This window comes from Apodemus sylvaticus, chromosome 6 (assembly GCF_947179515.1).
Source record: "Apodemus sylvaticus chromosome 6, mApoSyl1.1, whole genome shotgun sequence".
Taxonomy (NCBI): domain Eukaryota; kingdom Metazoa; phylum Chordata; class Mammalia; order Rodentia; family Muridae; genus Apodemus; species Apodemus sylvaticus.
The window spans coordinates 5,560,016-5,583,568 of record NC_067477.1 but is presented as its reverse complement, the minus strand read 5'-3'; the positions used below and the strand labels follow the sequence as shown (position 1 = coordinate 5,583,568).

Below are 23,553 nucleotides of genomic sequence, written 5' to 3'. Positions count from 1 at the left end.
GTTTCCTTCTATGACACCTGCAGGGATGCCCTCAAGAAGTAAAAGATATCCCAGTATAAATTATTCTATGCTCCTAGAGATTAATAATGGAAAAAATCATTAGTGAAAATATACACACAAGCACACACACACACACACACACACACACACACACACAGAAGAGAGAGAGAGATCCTGAGAGAGAGGGAGGGAGAGAGAGAGAGAGAGAGAGAGAGAGAGAGAGAGAGAGAGAGAGAGATCCTGAAATAGGCTAAAATCCGAACATTTTATTTATGTGTTTCATAACAAACAACTAAGCATTACACATTTTACATATGCCTCATTCTTAAATCCATTCAGTCCTGGCTTTTGAATATACTTTTAAGATTTAAATAAACACATGAGATATTGAGTATAAGGGAAATGTACACAACAGTTATCAGAATTTTTGTTTATTAATATTTTACAAAGTTTACAAAAGAAAGACCATTTTCTTTTCCTAAGTATTATTGAAAAATGATGGTTTCATGCAATATATTCTGATTTCTGGTTTCCACTCACCAGCATCTTTGCAATTTTCTCCCATCTCTAATCTTTTTCTTTATAAAATTAGAAAACAGAATCTAAAAATAATGAAAAAGAAAAGGAACCAAATGGGAATACACATCTACTAACTCATACACAGAAAGAGAAATAGAGTGAGAGAGAAAGAGACAGATACAGATAGAGTGTCTGAGGCAGAGGCAGAGAGACAGTGACAAGGCAGAGGAACAGAGGAAATGATAGAGGCTAAAACCCAGGCATTTTTTCTTATGTATTTCACCACATCTTAGAATTATGCATATGACAACTGCATTATCCTTAAATCCTTTAAGGCCTGGCTTCTGATTATACTTTGATAATTACAGTATCTGCTGTAACAGTACTCACAAAATACCTAAAAATTTTAATTAGTAAACATGAAAAAGAATATGAAAATGCCACCTGTCAACATCTTGTTGATTGTTCTGTGTTTGGTATTGATCACTGAGTGATGGGACCTGGAAATTCAGGACTGTGCTGCTCTGTTAGAGATATAGGATCAGATCTGGACTGATTTTGATGAGCAAATTGACCATTTGCACATCCTCCTCCTGCATGGTGAGCTCCTTCTTGGAAACCTGGGAGATTGTTGTGCCTAGAGGAGATTAAACAAAACAAAACAAAACCACGAAAATGGAAAAGAATTATACCACTACTTAGTCTTTAAAATGTATATGGGGTAAGTCTATCTATTTGTTACATGAGCCAATGTGATGTCTTGGATTTAAAGGATTTTCTGGCAGCAGTATAACTTAATGCTATTTGAAGCATCATATAAGCACTTCCATGGAAAAAGTATATACTATATCAGCGGGGGATTGTGTGGAGGCAAACCATATGAAATATCTAGTTTCCTTTTGAATTTATTGCGCATAATACCAAAAATATTCGTTGATGAATAGGGATGGAGAGATAGTTTGGTGAGTAAAATCTTACTGTATGAGCCTCAGAACCAGAGCTCAGACTCCAGAACCACATAAAATATATATGGGGTCCTTTATAAGCTCATTTTTGTTATTGTTTCATTTCCCCTTGAGGTAAAAATTGATTATTTGCTTATATGATACATACTCTGATTACATGTGACCTCCATCTACTCCTTCCTCTTCCTTCCAAACTAATCTCCAATCTGGAACCACATCCTTCCTGTCTTTCATAAGAGTGGGTTTCTAGGAGGTAAAAATAAAATTGAGCAAGATAAATGCAATTAGCTAAAACAAAAGTTATTAGATTGAATTTAGACAAAGTAAATCAAAGAAAGGGAAACAGTCCCAAGGGAAGGCATGAGAATCAGAAGCTCACTTGTTCAACCACTCAGGAGTTCCATAAAAGTACCAAACTGAAAAGTACATTATAAACACAACAGGTTCTTGCTGAAACAAACTTGTGAAAGAAACTTTTCCTGAAGTAGACACAGGTAAAAGGATGTTTTGATATAGCAAATATGCAAAATGATCCTTAATGAACGAGAATAAATATGACCCAACAGACAGCACAGAGCCTTGGTTTCATTTGCGCCTCTTCATTATTCTTAGCTAAATATAGTCATGTATTAGTTCACCTTGCATAGATTGTTGAGCTCAACTTGTGGTAATGCTGACATTGAGAGAAACTTACCCAAGAACTGCTTTTGAGATTCCTACAGCTGCTTGTTGCTTCAGCAGCCTCAGACTGGTTGGTGAGTCTTCTGGTTTCTTCATGTTTGAAGTACAGATGCCAGGTGTCTGTCTGCCTAGAGAACTAGTGTGCAACTGCTGGGTCATGTTTGCTTTTGCTATGGTTCTGAACTGCTGCCAAAGAAAATCAAGATCACCTCAAAAGAAGTGTTGCTGAACAGGTCTGTTTCCTCCACATCATAATTACTTTTCTCTACCATAATTTCTATTAGATGGTAGGCTAGAGGAGAGGTTGAGCCTTTGTTAAAAGTAGTTTGCTGTTGGGCGGTGGTGTCTCATGCCTTTAATCCCAGCACTTGGGAGGCAGACACAGGAGGATTTCTGAGTTCGATGCCAGCCTGGACTACAGAGTGAGTTCCAGGACAGCCAGGGCTATACAAAGAAACCCTGTCACAAAAAAAAAAAAAATGTATGTTACAAAAATGTATGCCTACAAAGAACCAGTTGAGATCTGATTTTGGCCATGTGCTTGAAAATTCATTCTTTGTGAGTTCATATTACCTTGGCTCTGGTGAGTTAAAGGCCTGCAAATCCTGATGTTTTCCATATCTTCTGGCTCTTATACTCTGCTCCCTCTTTCTCAGGGGTCCTTGAGCTCTGAGGGATCAGATTTGATTAAGTCAACTCATTCATAACTATGTGTTCCTGTTTTGTTTTCTTAATGTCAAGCTGTAGGTCTCTGGGCCTTTTGAATCTGCTTCAAAATGATTTTCTGCTGATACCTGATATCAGTCACTAATCTATTACTGTAATAAAATATCATTAGCATCATTAGGAATCACTTTTGTGTTACACTGTTTTCTTTACCAGTTGTATTTAATTTTACCCCAGGTCTCTGGAATGGGCCTCATTTGAGAAGACCCCATTCAAACAACTCCTTGAAGATGCTTTCTACTGGCTTTTGGTATATCGCAGGCTACCAAAAGAGAAATGTAAACAGCCACCCAGCCGCAAATCATTCACAGATCCAAAATTTGTCCTGCCTGAAAAATGTGGTAGGGTGATGGTGGCACAAAGGTTATGGGAGCAACCAATAAATATCTGATTTGACTTAAAGCTTTCTTACTCAATGATATGGAATCCACACGCAACACTCTTTATTATGTCATTATAATACAATCCAAATGGTCTTTGTCACTTTGATTTTTGTCCATGTACATACATCTGACATATGAAAGCATTAAAATAAAATTTTGCTAAGTTCAGAAGAATTAACAATCTTTTATGAATGCTGAATTCAGACATTGAATTGAAGAAATTGGAAAAAGGACACAACACTGTGTTAATTATTACATTATAACCTGTGCCTGATAGATCATGAAAGACTACTAAAATGTGCTAAAAAATTTATGTTATATGCAGTTTTTTTTCTTCTGAAAATAACGTCTAAAACCATGAACATGTCTGTTTACATTTTTTATTGTCTGGTGAGAACTGTGTTTCATATACCATTCTCATACTGCAAGCAGGTTATTACTTTTAGATTATTTCAAAGTTATATTTGATTATTCAAATATTTCTTGATAATTCAAAGTAACAAGGCTGTTAGTACAAAAAACATAAAGAAATCTAGATCTCTGTTCTAGGATCCAGGACATAAAGTCTGGCCACATGAGCAGATGTGATATTTATACAGCAATGGTATTACTCCAATTATATGCATCTTCCCATGCACACCCTCTCTACAAAAGAAGTCACCTAAAATAATAATAAAATGAAAGTAGATGAATAAAACAATAAATGGAATTGGATAAAACCCATAGAAGAAAAATTACTAAAGGTAAAAAGAGCAAACATAATGTCAGGGTACTTTCTGAGATGGGGTGGCTTCCCCAGCATGGAGAGGAGAGATGGAGACTGTGCTGACAGGGTGCCCAGTAAAGGAGAAAAGGAGTCAGGGAGTGAAGAGAGGGAGCCAGGTACAATGGTCAAGGGAATCTATTGCCTAACTTGCTAGCAATCAGACCACTACTGTGGTTTGACTAGCAATCAGGTCATTTCTACTGTTTGGACTTACTGAAAACCAGTCTCTTTATTCATGCAAGCTTCGCAGAACAAAGACACATAGAACAAAGACACACAGAACAAAGACAGACTGATGGTTATCCACAGAATATATATTTTACTTGTCATTATATGTCTAAGGATAAAAGTTCAGTCACAATTAGAATACGAACAGAACAGATTATTATTAATGTTATTTGTCCTATAACTCAAAGTGTCACTTCCAAGTCTAACACATTTAATAAATGACAGCCTGCATTTAGGCTACCAATTCTTGTTGTTTGAAAGCACTTTAGACAAACAAAAAATATCTGAACCAGCCTTTTTATGAATTGAAAATACTAATACAAAATTTTTTTCAAAATAGGTTTTTCCATCCACATTATTAGGTAGAAAACATTTATTTTAGTTAATCTATCTCATTTACTGAGGTATATTCTTCCAAGAGTAAACCCTGCATGAACCCCTAATTTTAAAGTACATTTTCAGAGAACTATCAGCCTACATTAAAATGGCACTTGGAATCTGTAACCTATTCTACTGAACAGGCTGAGACTGTCAATTTTCTCTATTTACCCTGCACCAATTATACTGTGCCAATTATCTCAGGGGCAAACATCCCAAGAAGTTTCCTAGAGCAATGCCTTCATCTAATTATGTGCTTATCTCTGCATTGTCAAGAACCAGCAAGAAGAAAGTAAAAACTAGCAGGTGATTTTCCTGTTATGATTCCCCCAGGGACCGTAAAGCATAATAGATTTGTTCCTTTAGGCAAGGCCAGGGATATTATATTTGAGGAAAGATTGCTGCTATTAATACATTTTCCTGTTATTATTGAATATTTATTTAATCACTTCTTATTTGTCCACACTTTTCAGGAGATTTCAGAAGAACAACGAAGATCTACTCTCTTGAAATGATGCTATATAGATGAATTGATAATTTCTTAATCTTAATGATGATCCTGTCAGAATTCCTATGATAATATTAGCAATTGTTAAGATATTTTCTAATAGTATTCTATTAAGTACTTTATAATAACGCTGCCACACTTCAGATTGCAATGATAACTCTGGCACACTTCAAATGTCATTACTCAATTGCTTTTGAGATAGAAAGCAGATATTTACAACTTAGAATAAATTCCAATAGGTTATAAAACAATTAAAAAGGGAGCTGAGAATTTTTGTAGATGCAAGAAGAGAAAATAAAATAGTTTGTGTTCATGCATATAAAATTTATTGATAACCTCGTTATGGTATTTAACTTTCTACCAACCTGCAGAGCTAGGAACAGATAATGAAGGTTTAGCCAGATAATTACTACTGAAGGATATGCATATAAAGATCTTTGTAGTAAACTTCTTATTCAATTTATGATTTGAATTTGTGTTTGAACTTCTAGGTTCATGGGCTATCTTGTATTAGTTTCTTGACCATCACATCAGGGTCAGTGGTAAGTTGCATCAAGGCAGGAAATGGTCACATCAGGATCCTTTTCCCCATGGCTAGAAGATCAGCTGGAATCAACCTCATATTTTAGTGAAAATACAGACACACACACACACACACACAGAGAGAGAGAGAGAGAGAGAGAGAGAGAGAGAGAGAGAGAGAGAGAGAGAGAGAGAGACAGAGACAGAGACAGAGACAGAGACAGAGACAGATAGACAGAGACAGAGACAGGCTAAAACCTCTCTGAAAAACATTTTATTTATGTATTTCACTACACCTAAGCATTATATATTTTACATATGCCTCATTCATAAATGCATTCAGTCCTGGATTTTGAATACATTTTAAAGATTTAAACAAACACATGAGATTTTTGAGTATATGGGAAATATACACAACAGGTATCTGAAAATTTTGTTTATTAATATTTTATAATTCTTTTCCCTATGTATTATTGAAAACAGATGGTTTCATGCAATATATTTCTGGTTTCCACTCACCAACACGTTTGCAATTTTTTCCAGCTCTAATCTTTTTCTTTATAGAATTAGAAAACAGATCTAAAAATCTAAAAATAATAAAGAAAACCAAACAATGGGAATATATGCATACTAACTCTCACACAGAAAGAGAAAAAGAGTGAGAGATAAAGAGACAGAGACAGAGACAGAGAAAGAGACAGAGACAGAGACAGAGAAAGAGAAAGAGAAAGAGAAAGAGAAAGAGAAAGAGAAAGAGAAAGAGGCAGAGGCAGAGGCAGAGGCAGAGGCAGAGGCAGAGGCAGAGGCAGAGAGACAGTGATAAGGCAAAGGGACAGAGAAAAGATAGAGGTTAAAACCCAGATGTTTTTCCTATGTATTTCACTATACCTTAGAATTATGCATATGACAACTGCATTATCCTGAAATCCTTTCAGGCCTGGCTTCTGATTATACTTTGAACAATTTAAACAAAGAAAAGACACCTAAAGTATGGTCATTTGAGGTTATGGTATAGTTACTCAAAAAGATGCCATCAGAATTATTTGTTTATTTATTAACTTGTTAAAGTTCTCTTTTTTCTATTTCTATTGAAAATATATTTGTTCCTTCAATATAATCTGAATACTGATTTCCCTTCCCAACACAGCATCAATCATCTCCCAGCTTGATTCTGTTTCTTAATCTAATCTGAAAACAAAATGAAAATAAATGTAATAAAAATTAAAACAAAGTGAAATGAAGGAAAAGCAAACAAATGGGAATAGGACAAAACAAACATAAGAAACACATGTGGATGCAGAGATACACGTTCAGAAGAGAAGAAGGTTTATGGGACATATGGGGAGGGGGTATCTGGGAAAGGGGAAATCATTTGGAATGTAAACAAAGAATATAGAAAATAAAAATATTAAAAAACATTATTACTTATTTTCTCCCAATGTATAATAAAAAAATTAACAAGTAAAAAAAAAAAAAGAAATACTTTACAAAACAAAGTTGAAAACCAGTTATGTAATGGGCTATGAGAGTTGATGCTGTATCAGTACAGGTCAGTATTCTAAAAAGTCTAGTGACTGAAGGGATGATTATAGAGACTGGGAAAGAAATACATATTGAGCAAACAGGTATTACCTTAGAACCTACAAAATTTAACGTGTGCATACATTGTGTTTGTAAATGAGTTTTATGGTTAGTGATTTAATAATACTGTGACAAGCCTACAGCAATTATATTTACATGCCTGTGTGTTCTTATATACATATTTGTCAAATTCTCAAAGAGTGTTTCTGCTGGAACATAAGGCAAGTGATAACAAAACACCTGAGGTCACTTATTACTGAAGACTATGAAGGAGTGTTTCTTTTCCCAGATGTTAGTGATTTGTATTTTATAGGTCAAATTCATATTATACATTATTCCCAACAATTTAAAATAAGTTCTAGTCTTTCAGGATCCAGTGATACTTTTCCATTTTAATTGTTTTATGGAATATGAAGGTTGTCACTGGTGAAGAGATTGGGAAGGTATGGTGAACTGTGGGTTCTTCCTCAGCCAGCATCTCTTTATTCATAGATGGACATTTACAAAGATGACAAAAGGACTATAGGACTCTGAGGAGGATGCAATAAATGGACACTCAAAATTACAAATTATGAGGAAGTCTAAAGATTGATCTTTCTGTCATTTCAGTCCAAAGGCAGCTTCCTGCTCCTCCAGGGTTTCTGTCACACTCAGGAAGTGATTATAACATTGTGTCTTGCACAGTAATAGACTACAGAATCCTCAGATATCAGGCTGCTGAGATCCATGTGGGCTGTGCTGGTTGATTTGTCTGCAGTCAGTATAGCCTTGCCCTTGAACTTCTGATTGTAGCTAGTACCACCACTTCCAGGATAAATATGTCCAATCCATTCCAGACCATGTGTGGGTGTCTGCTTCACCCAGTGCATATCATGGTCAGTGTCAGTGAAGGCGTAGCCAGAAGCTTTGCAGGACAGCTTTACTGAAACCTCAGGCCTCACCATCTCATCTCCAGACTGCTGGAGCTGAACCTGGGAGTGAACTCCTGTGGACAGAAAGTGAGAGTGGATGTCATTGTCATCTCAAGCACTGTCTCCTCTTCAGCTGTGGAAATGGTGAGCCTTCAGTTACTGACAGGAGGGAAAGAAAGATCCAGCTCCATTCCATGGTTAGAGTGAATGTGTTCAGTGACTGTGGAGAGGACACTGATCATAGGTTATTTGCAAGTTGTGGACACCCCTGTATTTAATGCCATACATTCAATGAATTTGCACATTCATGAGCAGGTACTTCTTACATAAGAACCTAGTCCAGCTTATGAAGAACTGGAGAGGAAGGACTGAAATGGCACATGGGGCAGGCAGTATGATGCTCAGGTCCAAGTTCTAATCTTCTGTGAGGAAAGGAGTCTCATACAGATTCCCTGAGCCTTGTGCTTATGCAAGGAATATGATGAAATAACTCCTCAGCAGATTTATGGTCTGGGACTGGTTGCTCCTCTTTGGGACAATATTGTCAGACTAATTTACAGATGGTGGTTGTGATGATGATTGATAATGATGAGTATTGATGATTATGATTGTAATTATGATGGTGATGATGACCATAACGTCATTGCCTGTGATTGAAAATTCCAAAATATGCTAATTTTTGAGAATGTAGAACCTTAATCCCTATATATGTAATTAATATTTGCTTTTCCAACAGACTGTATACTCAAAATTTCACTGAAATGGCCAAAATAAATGCACTTCGGAAATATTTAGATCAATAATTTTTGCAGCATTCTCAACAAGAACTAAATTGTGGAAATAAACTATACTTGATTTTTCAACGAAGGATTTTATAACAAAGGCAAATGTGAAGTGTTTAACAAAGAATCTTTACTGTGTTTGACCATAAAGACATCACATGTGAATCACAGAATGGCAGTTCAGTTAATAAACTCAAGAAAGGAAACAACAGACGATATAGAGTCCGCTCCATAGACACTTCATCTCTATGGGAATTCTTAGCCTCATTTTGTCCCCTGCTGCTCATGAGCTCCCATGCATGTTGTTTTGTCCTGGCGTACAATGAAATTGCACAGTCTGTCTTAGAAAAACCTGATCCCTGTAAATTCACTGTTCCCAGACTTCCACTGAAGAGATAAATGGCTTTAGTTTACCTGTGCATAATGATTTATGCATCAGAGATTTTAAGCTATGTCAGTGCTACTATTTTTAATTGAATATATTCTTCGTTTACATGCAAATGTTATTCTTTTTCCTGGTTTCCTCCGCTCCCAGAAAACCTCCAACCTATCTTCCCTCCCCCTGCTTCCATGATGATGTTCCTCCACCCAATACATTCCACTTAACACCCTCAATTTGTCCATGCTTGGGCATCTATTAGACCCCCACAAGACCATGGACAAGACCATAGAAGCCCTAAAAGGCTTTCCTCCTCCGCAAATGCAGCTGGAATCATGTGTACACCTTGGTTGATGGCTTCCTACCTGAGAGCACTGGGGGATCTGACTGGCCAAAATCATCACTCTTCCTCTGAGGTTGCAAACCCCTTCAGCTCCTCCAGTCCTCCCTCCAACTCCTCCATTGGCAGGTAGCATCTGCTTCTCTATCTTCAAGACTCTGACAGGGAACCTCAGGAGACAGTCATATCAGGCTCCTTTCAGGAAGCACTTCTTGGCATCCAGAATAGTGTTGGAGTTTGGTGACTGTTTATAGGAGGAATCCCCAGGTAGGACAGTCTCTGAATGGCCTTTCCTTCAGTCTGCATCCTACACTTTTTCTCAAGAATTAGTCCTGTGAGTATTTTGTTACCTTTCTCAGAGAAACCTAAGCACACAAACTTTGGTCTTCCTTCTTATTGAGCTCCATGTGGTCTGTAAATTTTACCTTGTTTATTCTGAGCTTTTGGACTAAGATGTGCTTATCAATAAGTGCATGCCATTTGTGTTTCCTTGTTATTGGGTTACCTCATTCAGGACAACATGTTCTAGTTCCATCCATTTGCCTAAGAATTTCATGAATTCATTATTTTTAATAGCTGAATAGTACTCCATTGTGTGAATATACCACATTTTCTGTATCCATTCCTCTGTTGAAGTGCATCTGGGTTCTTTCCATCTCTGGCTATTACAAATAAGGCTGCTATGAACATAGTGGAACATGTGTTCTTACTATATGTTGGAGCATCTTCTGAGTATATGTCCATGAGTGGTATACCTGCGTCCTCAAGTAGGGTTATGTCTAATTTTCTGAGGAACCACCAAAATTTTTTCCAGAGTGGTTTTACCAGCTTGCAATCCTACCAGCTACAGAGAAGTGTTCCTCTTTCTCCACATCCAAGCCGGCATCTATCATGACCTGAGTTTTTGGCCCTAACCATTCTGAATGATGCGAAGAGGAATCTCAGGTTGTCGGAGTTGTCATTTCCCTGGTAATTAAGGATGTTGAACATTTCTTTAGGTGTTTCACAGCCATTAAAGTTTCCTCAGTTGAGGATTCTCTGTTTAGCTCAGTACCGCATTTTTAATAATGTTATTTGTCTCTCAGAAGTCGAACTTCTCGAGTTTTTTTTAATAAATTGGATATTAGCCCTCTGTTGGATGTAGTATTAGTAAAGATTTTTTCCCAATTTGTTGATTGCAATTTAGTCCTATTGACAGTGTCCTTTGCCTTGCAGAAATTTAGAAATTTTATTAGGTCCCATTTGTAGATTCTTGTTCTTTGAGCATAATCCATTGGTGTTCCGTCCAAGGCTTTTTCACACTTTCTCCTCTATATGCTTCAGCATATCTGATTTTATGTGGAGGTCCTTGATCCAAGTGGACTTGATCTTTGTACAAAGAGATAAGAATGGGTCAATTTCCATTTTTTTACATATTGACTTCCAGGTGATCCAGCATCACTTGTTTAAAATGCTTTCGTTTTTCCACTGGATCGTTTTAGATACTTTGACAAAGATCAAGTTACCATAGGTGTGTGAATTCATTTCTGGAACTTCAATTCTATTCCACTGATTTTCCTGCCTCTCTCTGTACCAATACCATACAGCTTTTATCATTATTGCTCTGTAGAAGAGCTTGAGGTCAGGGGTGGTGATTCCTTTATAAGAAATTTGTTGTCGAGAATATTTTTCACAGTCATGGCTTTCTGTTATCCCAAAGAAATTTTCAGATTTCTGTTTCTAGCTCTATGAAGAACTGAGTTGAAATTTTGATGGAGATTGCATTGAATCTGTAGACTGATTCAGGCAAGATGGCCATTTTTACTATATTAATCCTGACAATCCATGAGCATGGGAGATCTTACCATTTTCTGAGATCTTCTACAATTTCTTTGTTTAGCGGCTTGAAGATCTTATCATACAATTCTTTCACTTGTTTATTTAGAATCACACCAAGTTATGTAATATTGTTTGTCTTACTGTAATATCCTTCTCAAAGACAGTTTCCTCCTTGGTTCAGTTGGATCCAACTCTTGCAGTTTCCATTTCTAAAACCATAATGACAGGAGATAACAGGTTCTTTTCTGTCTTCATCAGGCTACACCTGGGGCAGAGTACCTGTGTTCTGAAGGAAAATCATCCACATTATATTGTTTTATATTAAAGGACAAAGACTTTCACACTAAAAGTATATAGGAGTGAAACTATTGGTAGAAATAACTAAAATGTTGAAACAACTCAGGACCTGACTGATGCTTAGAAGCTGAAACAATTTTGAAAAATAATGCTAGTGCTATTTTACCTTGGGAGAGAACTTCCCAGCCAGGGCAGCAATGCCCAGAGAAACCTTGGCTCTCAGGTACTCTAACACCTATAGGATCATAAGGGCAGATGTGAGGAGGACTTAACATCTGTCCCAACACCACTGTGAGTAACTTTGACCAACAGGACCCAGGGAAACAGGAACCCTGCACCACCAGTGGCACAGGTCCCTAATACTCTGGGCTGGTTAACCTTGGGACCAAACTCCACAGCCAACCCAGTAACACCCAGAAGAGCAGTAAAATGACCAGGATCTCAGGATCACAGTTTACAAAGATACAAGGAGCTTTCTCACAAAATCCCAGGTCCTTAGAGGCAGCTTGACTCCCAGAAACTCTGGAATGCCCAAGATATCAGGATCATAGATTTAGTAATCACAGGATTACAAAGACAACTAGAATCTGAGGAGTTCTCACACAACCAGAATCACAGGAAATACAGGTTACAGTCACATATAGTGAGAGCAGGAAACATTAAAGATCGTCATATAGCAAGAGATATGCATATGAACACAAACAACAGAAACCAAAGTAACATGCCATCATCAGAACACAATTATCCAACCATAGAAAGTCCTGGATACACCATCACACTTGAAAAGCAAGATTCACATTTAAAATCACTTCTTAAGATGGTGATCAAGGACTTTAAGAAGTACATATATAACTCCCATAAAGAATTACAGGAAAACACGATCAAACACGCAAAGGAAATGAACCAAACCATTCAAGATTTTAAAATGGAAATAGAAACAATAAAGAAATCACAAAGGAAGAAAATCCTGGAGTTAGAAAATCTAGGAAAAGGATCAGGATCCATAGATGGAAGAATCACCAAGAAAATACAAGAGATAGAAGAGAGAATCTCAGGTGCAGAAGATGCCAGAGAAAACATTGGCACAACACTCAAAGAAAATGCAAAATACAAAAAGCTCCTCACCCAAAACATCCAGGAAATCCAGGACACAATGAGAGGACCAAACCTAAGGATAATAGGTAATGACAAGAGTAAAGATTCCTAGCTTAAAGGGCTAGTAAATATCTTTAACAAATTTTAGAAGAAAACTTCCCTAATCTAAAGAAAGAAATGCCCATAAACATATCAGAGTTCTACAAAATTCCAACTAGATTGAACCAGAGCAAAAATTCCTCTAGTCACATAATAATCAGTGGACTCGATTCCCTATAAAAGGAAATTTCTTCAATATCTTTCTGTAAACCCAGCATTAAAAAGGAAAATAAATGAAAAATACAAACACAAGGAGGGAAACAACACCCTAGAAAAAGCAAGAAGGTAATCTTTCAATAAACCCAAAAGAAGATAGCCAAACAAAATTCTACCTCTAACAACAAAGGTAACAAGAAATAACAATCACTTTTCTTTAATATCTCTTAACATCAGTGGACTCGATTCCCTATAAAAAGGCATAATCCAGGAAACTGGATATGTAAACAGGACCCAACATTTTGCTGCATAAAGGAAATACACTTCAGTCACAAAGTCAGACACTACCTCAGAGGAAAATGTTAGAAAACAATTTTCCAAGCAGACAGTCCCAAGAAACAAATGTAAGGGCACCTGCATTCATAAAAGAAATTTTGCTAAAGTTCAAAGCACACATGGCACCCCACACAAAAATAGTGGGAGACTTCAACACCCCAATCTCAGCAATGGACTGATCATGGAAACAGAAAATAAACAAAGACAAAGTGAAACTAACAGAAGTAATGAATCAAATTAGTTTAACACATTTTATAGATTATTTCATCCTAAAGCAAAAGAATATAACTTCTTCTCAGCATCCCATGACACCTTCTCTAAAACTGACCATATAATTGGTCACAAACAGCCCTCAACTGATACAAGAAGATTGAAATAATTGCATGTACCCTATCAGGTCATCACAGTCTAAGACTGGTCTTAAATTCTAACAAAAACAATGAAAACACATATAAACACGGAAGTTGAACAATGCTTTACTTAAGGATAACTTGGACAAGAAAGAAATAAAGAAATTAAAGGCATTTTAGAATTAAAAAAAATGAAGACACATCACAGCAAAACTTATGGGGCACAAGAAAAGCAGTGGTAAGAGGAAAAATCATAGCTTTAAGTACATCCAAAAAGAAACTGAAAAGAGCTTTACATTAGCATCTGGACAGCACACAGGAAAGCTCCAGAAAAAAAGAAGGAAATACATCCATGAGGAGTATATGGTAGTAAATAATCTAACTCAGGACTGAAAACAGCAAGAAGAACTGTGCAAAGAATCAACCAAACCAGGAAATGGTTCTTTGGGAAAATCAGAAACATAGACAAACACTTAGCCAGACTAACCAGAGGGCACAGAGACAGTACCCAAATTAATAAAATCAGAAATGAAAAGGGAGACATAACAGAAATCATGGAAATTCAGAAAATCATCAGATCCTACTATGAAAGCTTATATTCACCAAAACTGGAAAATCTGGATGAAATGTATAATTTAGTAGACACATAATACAAGGTGTCAAAGTTAAAACAGGGTTAGAGAAACCATCTAAACAGTTCCATAACTGCAGAAGAAACAGATGCAGTCAGTAACAGTCTCCCAACCAAAAAAAAAAAAAATCCCAGGACCATACCTTCAAGGAAGATCTAATACTAATACTCTTCAAATTATTCCACAAAATGGAAACAGAAAGAATACTACCCAATTTGTTCTATAAAGCCACAATTACACTTATACCTAAACATAACAAAAACCAAAGAGAGAACTTCAGACCAATTTCCCTTATGAACTTTGATGTAAAAATACCCAATAAAACTTTTGCCAACGGAATCCAAGAACATATCAAAATAATCATTTACCATGAACACATAGGCTTCATCCCAGGGATGCAGGATTTTTTCAATATAAAGTAATCATAGAAATTATACAGATAAAATAGTAGGCATAAAAATAATTCTAATTGATTGGAAGTGGAATTATAAATATTTTCAGGTTAAATTGAATATTTACATGGAAAATATTTCTGATAAAATTCAAGAAATATATAGACAAACATGTTAAAATTGACTATTTCACAGATAAAATGGAAAATATAAAAAATCTTTCTAAATTAATTGAATGTGGAATTGAAAATATTTTGTGATTAAATCAGAGGTTTACATGGAATAATTAATTACAAAATAAAAGAAATATATAGAAAACATTAAAATTGAAGATTATCATGAAAAATAATAGTAGACATAAAAAATTACTAAAATAATTGAAAGAGATATTACAAACATTTTCTGATAAAATCGAAGATTTACATGAAACCTATTTCTATATCTGGCTCCAGTCAGGAAGTACATGTGGGCATCAATAATAATATCTGGGTATTGTAGCTCTGTATGTGATGGATCACTAGGTGGGATAGTCTCTGGATGGTCTTTTCCTCATTCTGTGCTCCACACTTTTTCTCTGCATCTCCTTCTCTTGGTATTTTGTTCCCCCTCTAGGAAGGACAAGAGTATTCATACCTTGTTCTTCCTTCTTCTTAGACATCATTTTTTTGAAAAACATATTTATTTATTGAAAAAGGAAGTAAAACAATTTATGATAAAGTTGAAGATTTAGATGGAAAATGTTTGTTTTTTTTTCCCCGAGACAGGGTTTCTCTGTGTAGTCTTGGCTGTCCTGGAACTCACTCTGTAGACCAGGCTGGCCTCGAACTCAGAAATCCACCTGCCTCTGCCTCCCAAGTGCTGGCATTACAGGTATGTGCCACCATGCCTGGTTGAAAATGTTTCTGATAAAATAGAGATATATAGAAAAACATGTTAAAATTGACAGTTTTCAGGGAAAATTAAAGAGTAAAGTGGTAGACATAAAAACATTGCTAAATTAATTGAAAAATGAAATTGAAACATTTTATGATAGAATTGAAGATTTTCATGAAAAATATTTCTGATACAATTGTAAAAAAATGTAGAAAAGCATGTTGAAATTGAAGATTATTATGGAATTTTTATATAGATATTATAATGGTAGGCATAAAAGAATTCCTAAGTTGATTGAAAGTAGTTTTATAAACATTTTCTGATAAAGTTGAAGATTTACATAGAAAATATTTCTGATAAAATTAAAGAAATATATAGAAAAACATGGTAAATTTATAACCATGGAAGTTATATTATCCATTCCATATACAGTTACAAACCCCAGACACTAGCATCGATGTCCTCAAGTACTTGCTGACTGGAGCTGGATATAGCTGTCACCTGGGAGGCTTTGGTAGTGTATAACAAATACAGAGGAGGATACTCTCACTCAGACATTGAAATGAGCACAGGGTCTCCAATGGGGAAGCTAGAGAAAGGACCCAAGGAGCTGAAGGGATTTGCAGCAGTATAGGAGGAACAAAGATATGAGATACCCAGTACTACCAGAGCTCCTAAGGATAAAAACATCAACCTGATAGTATACATGGTGTTACCCATGGTTCAAGATGAATATGCAGCAGAGGATAGCCTTGTTGTACATCAAGGGGAGGAGAGGCCCTTGGCCCTGGAAAGTCTTGATGCAACAATGTAGGGGAATGCCAGGACAGGGAAGCAGGAGAGGTTGGTTGGGGGACAGGAGAAGGGGAGATGGCTTATGGGACATTCAGGGAGGTGGGGACCAGGCAAGGGGAAATCATTTGAAATGGCAGTAGAGAATGTATCTAATAATGAAGAAATTCATGTAGTCCACTACATAAATGAACTCAAAGAAGAAAAAAAAAAAACACATGATCATGTCATTAGATGCTGAAAAAGTTTTTGACAATATTCAGCATCCCTATAAGTTAAAAGTCATGGGAAGATCATGAATTCAAGGCCCATACCTAAACATAGTAAAAGCAATATAAAACAAACCAGTAATAATCATCAAAGTAAATGGAGATAAACGTGAAGCAATCCCAGTAGAACTAAGCACTAGGTAAGGCTGCCCACTCTCTCCATATCTATTCAATATAGTACTTGAAGATCTAGCTAGAGCAATTAGAAAACAAAAGGAGGCCAAAGGATACAAATTGGAAAGGAAAAACTCAAAACATCACTATTTGCAGATCATATGATCTTATACTTAAGTGATCTGAAAATTCAACCAGAGAACTACAGCTGATGAACAACTTCAGCAAAGTGGCTAGATATAAAAGTAACTCTAACAAAATGGTAGCCTTCCTCTACTCAAAAATAAATAGGCTGAGCATGTGGTGGCGGCGCACACCTTTAATCCTAGCACTTGGGAGGCAGAGGCAGGCAGATTTCTGAGTTCGAGGTCAGTTGTTCTACAGAGTGAGTTCCAGAACAGTCAGGGCTACACTGAAACCCTGTCTCAAAAAACTAACTAACTAACTAACTAACTAACTAAATAAATAAATAAATAAATAAATAAATAAAATAAGCTGAGAAACAAATTAGGGAAATGAAACCCTTCACAAAAATCATGGATAATATTCCATACCTTGGTGTGACTTTAACCAAGATAGGGGAAGATCTGTATGACAAGAACTTCAAGGCTCTGAAGAAAGAAATCGAAGAAAACCTCAGAAGAAGGAAAGATCTCCCATGCTTGTGGATTGACAGGATTAATATAGTATAAATGTCCATCTTGCAGAAATCAGTCTACAGATTCAATGCAATTTCCATCAAAATTCCAACTCAATTATTCATAGAGTTAGAAAGAGCAATTCTCAAATCTTTTTAGAATAACAAAAAGCCCAGGATATCGGAAAATATTCTCAACAATAAAAGAACCTCTGGTGAAATCACCATCTCTGACCACAGCTGTACTACAGAGCAATACTGAAAAAACTGCATGGTACAATGACAGGCAGGTAGATCAATGAAATACAATTGAAGTCCCAGAAATGAACCCACACACCTACTGTCACATGATCTTTGACAAAGGATCTAAAAACATGCAGTGGAAAATAGACCCTATTTTCAACAAATGGTGCTGCTTCAACTGGTGGTCAACATGTAGAAGAATGCAAATTGACCTATTCTTATGCCACAAAGTTCAACCCCAAATGGATCAAGGACCTCCACAGAAAACCAGATATGCTGAATCTAATAGAAGAGAAAGTGCAAAGAACGTGAAGCACATGGGCACAGGGGAAATTTTCCTGAACAGAACAGCAAAAGTTTATGCTCTAAGATCAAGAATTGACAAATGGGACCTTATAAAATTGCAAAGATTCTGTAAGGCAAAGGAAACTGTTAGTAGAATAAAGCAGCAACCCACAGATTTGTAAAACACCTTTACCAATCCTACATCCAATAGAGGGCTAATATACAATATATACAAAGAATGCAAGAAGTTAGACTCCAGAAAACCAAATAACCCTATTAAAAATGGGGTACAGAGCTAAACAGAGAAATCTCAACTGAGGAAACTTGAATGGCTTAAACACCTAAAGAAATGTTTAACATCATTAGTCATCAGGGAAATGAAAATTAAAACAACCCTGAGATTCCACCTCACACCAGTCAGAATGGCTAAGATCAAAAACTCGGGGGACAGCAGATGCTGGAGAGGATGTGGATAAAGAAGAACTCTCCTCCAATGGCGGTGGGATTGCACACTGGTACAACCACTCTGGAAATCATTCTGACAGTTCTTTAGAAGATTGGACATTAGCACTACCTGAGGACACAGCTATTCCCCTCCTGGGAATATACCCAGAAGATGCTCCAACATCTAATAAAGACAAATTCTTCACTATGTTCATAGCAGCTTTATAATAGCCTGATGCTGGAAAGAAGCCAGATGCCCTTCAACAGAGGAATAGATACAGAAATTGTGGTACATTTACACAATGGATTTCTACTGAGCTATTAAAAGTAATGAATTTATGGAATTCCTTAGAAAAATGGGTGGAGCTAGAAAATATCATCCTGAGTGAGGTAACCCAATCACAAAAGATAAAACCACACAAGGTATGTGGTTGCAGATAAGTGGATATTAGCCCAAATCAAGAATTTTTGTTTATTAATATTTTACAATTCTTTTTCCTATGTATTAATAAAAATATATGGCTTCATGCAATATATTCTGATTACTGGTTTCCACTTCCCAACACCTTTTCAATCTTCTTACAGTTCTAATTTGTTTCTATATAAAATTAGAAAACAGAATCTAAAAATAATAAAAAAGAAAAGCCAACAAATGGAAATACACACATACATACATACACACACACACACACACACACAGAGAGAGAGAGAGAGAGAGAGAGAGAGAGAGAGAGAGAGAGAGACAGAGAGAGAGAGAGACAGAGAGAGAGAGAGAGAGAGAGAGAGAGAGAGAGAAAGTAAAAGAGACAGAGACAGAGGCAGAGAGAGACAGAAAACGAGAGAGGCTAAAACCCACATATTTTACTTATGTATTTCACTACACCTTAGAATGATGAATATGACAAGTGCCTTATCCTTAAATCCTTTCAGACCTGGCTTCTGATTATACTTTGAACAATTTAAACAAAGACATGAGACCTAAAATATGAGCACGTGAGCATGAGAGATAAAGAACAAAGATATTATCAGACTTATTTGTTTATTTATTAAAATTTTAAAGTTCTCTATTTCTATTGAAAATATTTTTCCTGCAATATCTTATGAATACTGATTTCCCTTCCCAACACCAATCTTCTCCCAGCTTGATTCTGTTTCTTAATCTCATTTGAAAAGAAAAAGAAAATAAATGAAATAAAAAAGAAAAAGAAGCTGAAATAAAGGAAAAGCAAACAAATGGGAATAGAACAAAACTAAAATAAGAAACACAGGTGGATGAAGAGACACATGTTCACAAATACTCTATAGAACAAAGCTGAAAACTGGCTATGCAATGGACTATGCAAGTTGATTCTTTATCAGTACAGGTCAGTGTTCTAAAAAGTCTAGTGACTGAAGGAATGATTATAGAGACTAGGAAAGAAGTAAATATAGAGAAAACACGTATGTATAACCTTAGAATCTACAACTTAACATGTATATACATTATGTTTGTAAATAAGTTTCATGAATAGTGATTTAATAATACAGTGGCCAATCTACAGGAATTATATTAACATGCCTGTGTATTCTGAAATAAATACTTCTCATGTACTAAGAGACTGCATTTTGCTGAAACATGAGGCAAGCAATAACAACTCACCTGAGATCACTTATTACTAAAGACTAGAAAGGTGTGTTTGTTTGCCCAGATGTTGGTGATTTGTATTTTATAGATCAAATTCATATTATATATTATTCCCATCAATTTCAAAAAAAGTTCTGGTCTCTCAGGATCCATTGGTACTTTTATCATATATGATCATACTTTTCAATTTTTTATTGTTTGGAATAAGAAATGTGTCAATGGAGGTGGTCACTGGTGAACATATTGACAAGCTGTGGTAAGCTGTAGGTTCATTCTCAGCCAAAATCACTTTATTTGTAGATGTCATTTACAAAGATGACAAAGGCGCTCTAGGACTGTGAGGAAAAGGCAATGAATGGATATTCAAAATTGCTCTATTTCTGAGTAAGTGTAAAGATTAATCTTTTTGTCCTTATCCTCCAGGGTTTTTGACACACTCAGGATGTGGTTATTACACTGTGTCTAGCACAGTAATAGACCACAGAGTCATCAGATGCCAGGGTTCTGAGCTCCATGTAGGCTGTGCTGGAGGATGTGTCTGCAGTCAGTGTGGCCTTGCCCTTGAACTTCTGATTGTAGGCAGTACCACCACTTTCAGGATCAATAGCTCCAATCCATTCCAGGCCATGTGAGGGTGTCTGCTTCACCCAGTGCATTCCATAGTCAGTGAAGGTGTAGCCAGAAGTCTTGCAGGACAGCTTCACTGAAGCTCCAGGCATCACCAACTCAGCCCCAGGCTGCTGTAGCTGAATCTGGGTGTGGACACCTGTGGACAGAAAGGCAGAGTGGATGTCATTGTCATCTCAAGTCCTGTCTGCTCTTCAGATTTGGAACTTCTGAGCCCCTTACCTGCAGTTACTGAAAGGAGGAAGAGAAAGATCCAGTTCCATTCCATGTTTAGAGTCAGTGTGTTCAGGAACTGTGGAGAGGACACTGTTCATAGGTTGTTTTCTGGGTGTGGACATCCTTGTATTAACATCCGTGAACTCAGGTAATTTGCATATTCATGAGAAGGGGACTTCTTACTTAAGAACCTAGTTCAGCTAGAGAAGAACTAGAGAGGAAGGACTGAGAAGGCACATGGATCAGGCAGCAGGATGCTCAGGTCCAAGTCCTAATCCTCTTTGAGAAAATGCATCCCATACACTTTCCCTGAGCCTTGTGCTAATGCAAGTAACATCAGGAAATAACTTCTCAGCAGATTTGAGGTCTGAGATTGTTGGTCCTTATTGTGGCAATGTCATCAGTTTAATTTACAGATTGTGGTTGTGATGATGATGATGATGATGATGATGATGATGAAGGTGATGATGATGATGATAACGATGATGATGATGATGGTGGTGTTGGTGATAGTGATGATGGTGATGATGGCCATAATGATGATGCCTGTGATGGAAATTTCCAAAACTAATTTCTGAGAATGTAGATTCTCTTCCCTATATATGTAATTAATATTTTCTTTTCCAACAGGTTGTATACTCAAGGTTTTAGTCAAATGGCCAAAAGTAAACATACTTCTGAAATATTTAGATCAATAATTATTGCAGCACTCTCACCAATAACTAAATCATGGAAATAAACTATACTTTTGTCAACAAAGGATTTTATAACCAAGGCAACTATGAAGGATTTAACAAAGAATATTTACTGTGTTTGACCATAAAGACAGCACATGTGAATCAAAGCAGGGCAGTTCAGTTAATACACTCAAGAAAGGAAACCACAGAGGATATAGAATCCCCTCCACACACACTTCATCTCTATGGGGATTCATAGCACCATTTTGCCCCCTGCTGGTCATGACATCCCATGCATGTTGGTTTGTCCTGTCTTACACTAAAATTGCACAGTTTGGCTTAAGAAAAAACTGATCCCAGTAGCTTCAGTATTCCCAGTATTCAACTGAAGAGAGAAATGGCTTTAGTGTACCTGCGGATAATGATTTATGCATCAGAATTTTTAAGTTGTGAGAATTACTATTTTTTAATTAAATATATTCTTCATTTACATTTCAAATGTTATTTCCTTTCCTGGTTTACACCCTTAACAGTAAACTGCCAACCCATGCTTTCTCCCACTACCTCCTTGAGGATGCCCCTCAACCCAACTCACTCCCACCAAACCCTTTCAATTTCCCCATGCTGGGGCATCTATTGAGCCTTTACAGGATCAAGGACCTCCTCCCACAGATGCCCAAAAAAGAATTCCTTCTCCACAAATGCAGCTGGAACAATGAGTACCCCTTGGTTGATGGCTTAGCTCCTGGGAGCTCTGGGGGGTCTTTTGCCAAACATCATCATTCTTCCCCTGAGGCTGCAAACCCCTTTAGCTTCTCCAGTCCTCCCTCCAACTCCTCCATTGGCTGAGACAATCTGCCTTTTATCTGTAAGGTTCTGGCAAGGCCCCTCAGGAGACAGCTATATCAGGCTCCTTTCAGTAAGCACTTCTTGGTATCCACAATAGTGTCAAGGTTTGATGACTGTTTATAGGATGAATCTCCAGGTAGGACAATCTCTGGGTGACTTTTCCTTCAGTATATGCCCTACACTTTGTCTCCATAATTGAGCCTATGAGTATTTTGCTCCCTTTCTCAGAAAAACCAAAGCAGCCACACTTTGGTCTTCCTTCTTGAGCTTCATGTGGTCTGTGGATTATACCTTGTTTATTCTGAGCTTTTGGGCTAATATCCACTCATCAGTGAGTATCATTTGCATTCCCTTGTGATTGGATTACCTCATTCAGGATGACACTTTCTAGTTCCATCCATTTGCCTAAGAATTTCATTAATTCATTGATTTTAATAGCTGAGTAGAACTCCATTGTGAGAATATACCACATTTTTCTTATGCATTCCTCTGTTGAAGGACAGCTGGGTAATTTCCAGCTTTTTGCTATTATTAATAAGGCTGATATGAAGATACTGGAGCATGTGTCAGAAGTTCCAAATCTGAAGAGCAGACAGGACTTGAGGTGACAATGGCATCCATGTGTCCTTATTAGCTCTTGGAGCATCTTCTGGGTATATTCCCAGGAGTGGGTATAACTGGAACCTGAGGTAGTACTATGTCAAGATTTCTAAGAAAATGCCAAACTCATTTCCAGAGTGGTTGTACCAGCTTGCAATCCCACCAAGAATGGAGGAGTGTTCCACTTTCTCCACATCCATGCCAGCATCTGTTGTGCCCTGCGTTTTTTTGTTTGTTTGTTTGTTTGTTTTAAAGAAAAAATGTTATTCAATATATTCTCAATTTACATAACAAGTGAGTTTCCCTTTCCTGGATCCCACCTCCCTGAATGTTCCATAAACCCTCTTCCCTCCCCCTGTTCCCCAATCCACCCCTTCCCACTTCCCTGTGCTGGTATTCCCAGACACTGCTGCACTGAACTTTTCCAGGAATGGAGACCACTCCTTCCTTCTTCATTTG

At 36.8% G+C, this 23,553-nt stretch overlaps 2 gene segments (V, D, J or C); both read right to left on the bottom strand.

The window, feature by feature from the left end:
* LOC127687769 (Ig heavy chain V region 3-like) overlaps positions 1 to 23,553 on the bottom strand; it is a 906,657-nt gene that overhangs the window by 717,749 nt on the left and 165,355 nt on the right.
* LOC127686832 (Ig heavy chain V region 186-1-like) lies at positions 20,548 to 21,089 on the bottom strand. The segment is given in 2 exon segments: positions 20,548 to 20,891; positions 20,975 to 21,089. Coding segments are annotated over 2 exon segments (375 nt in total).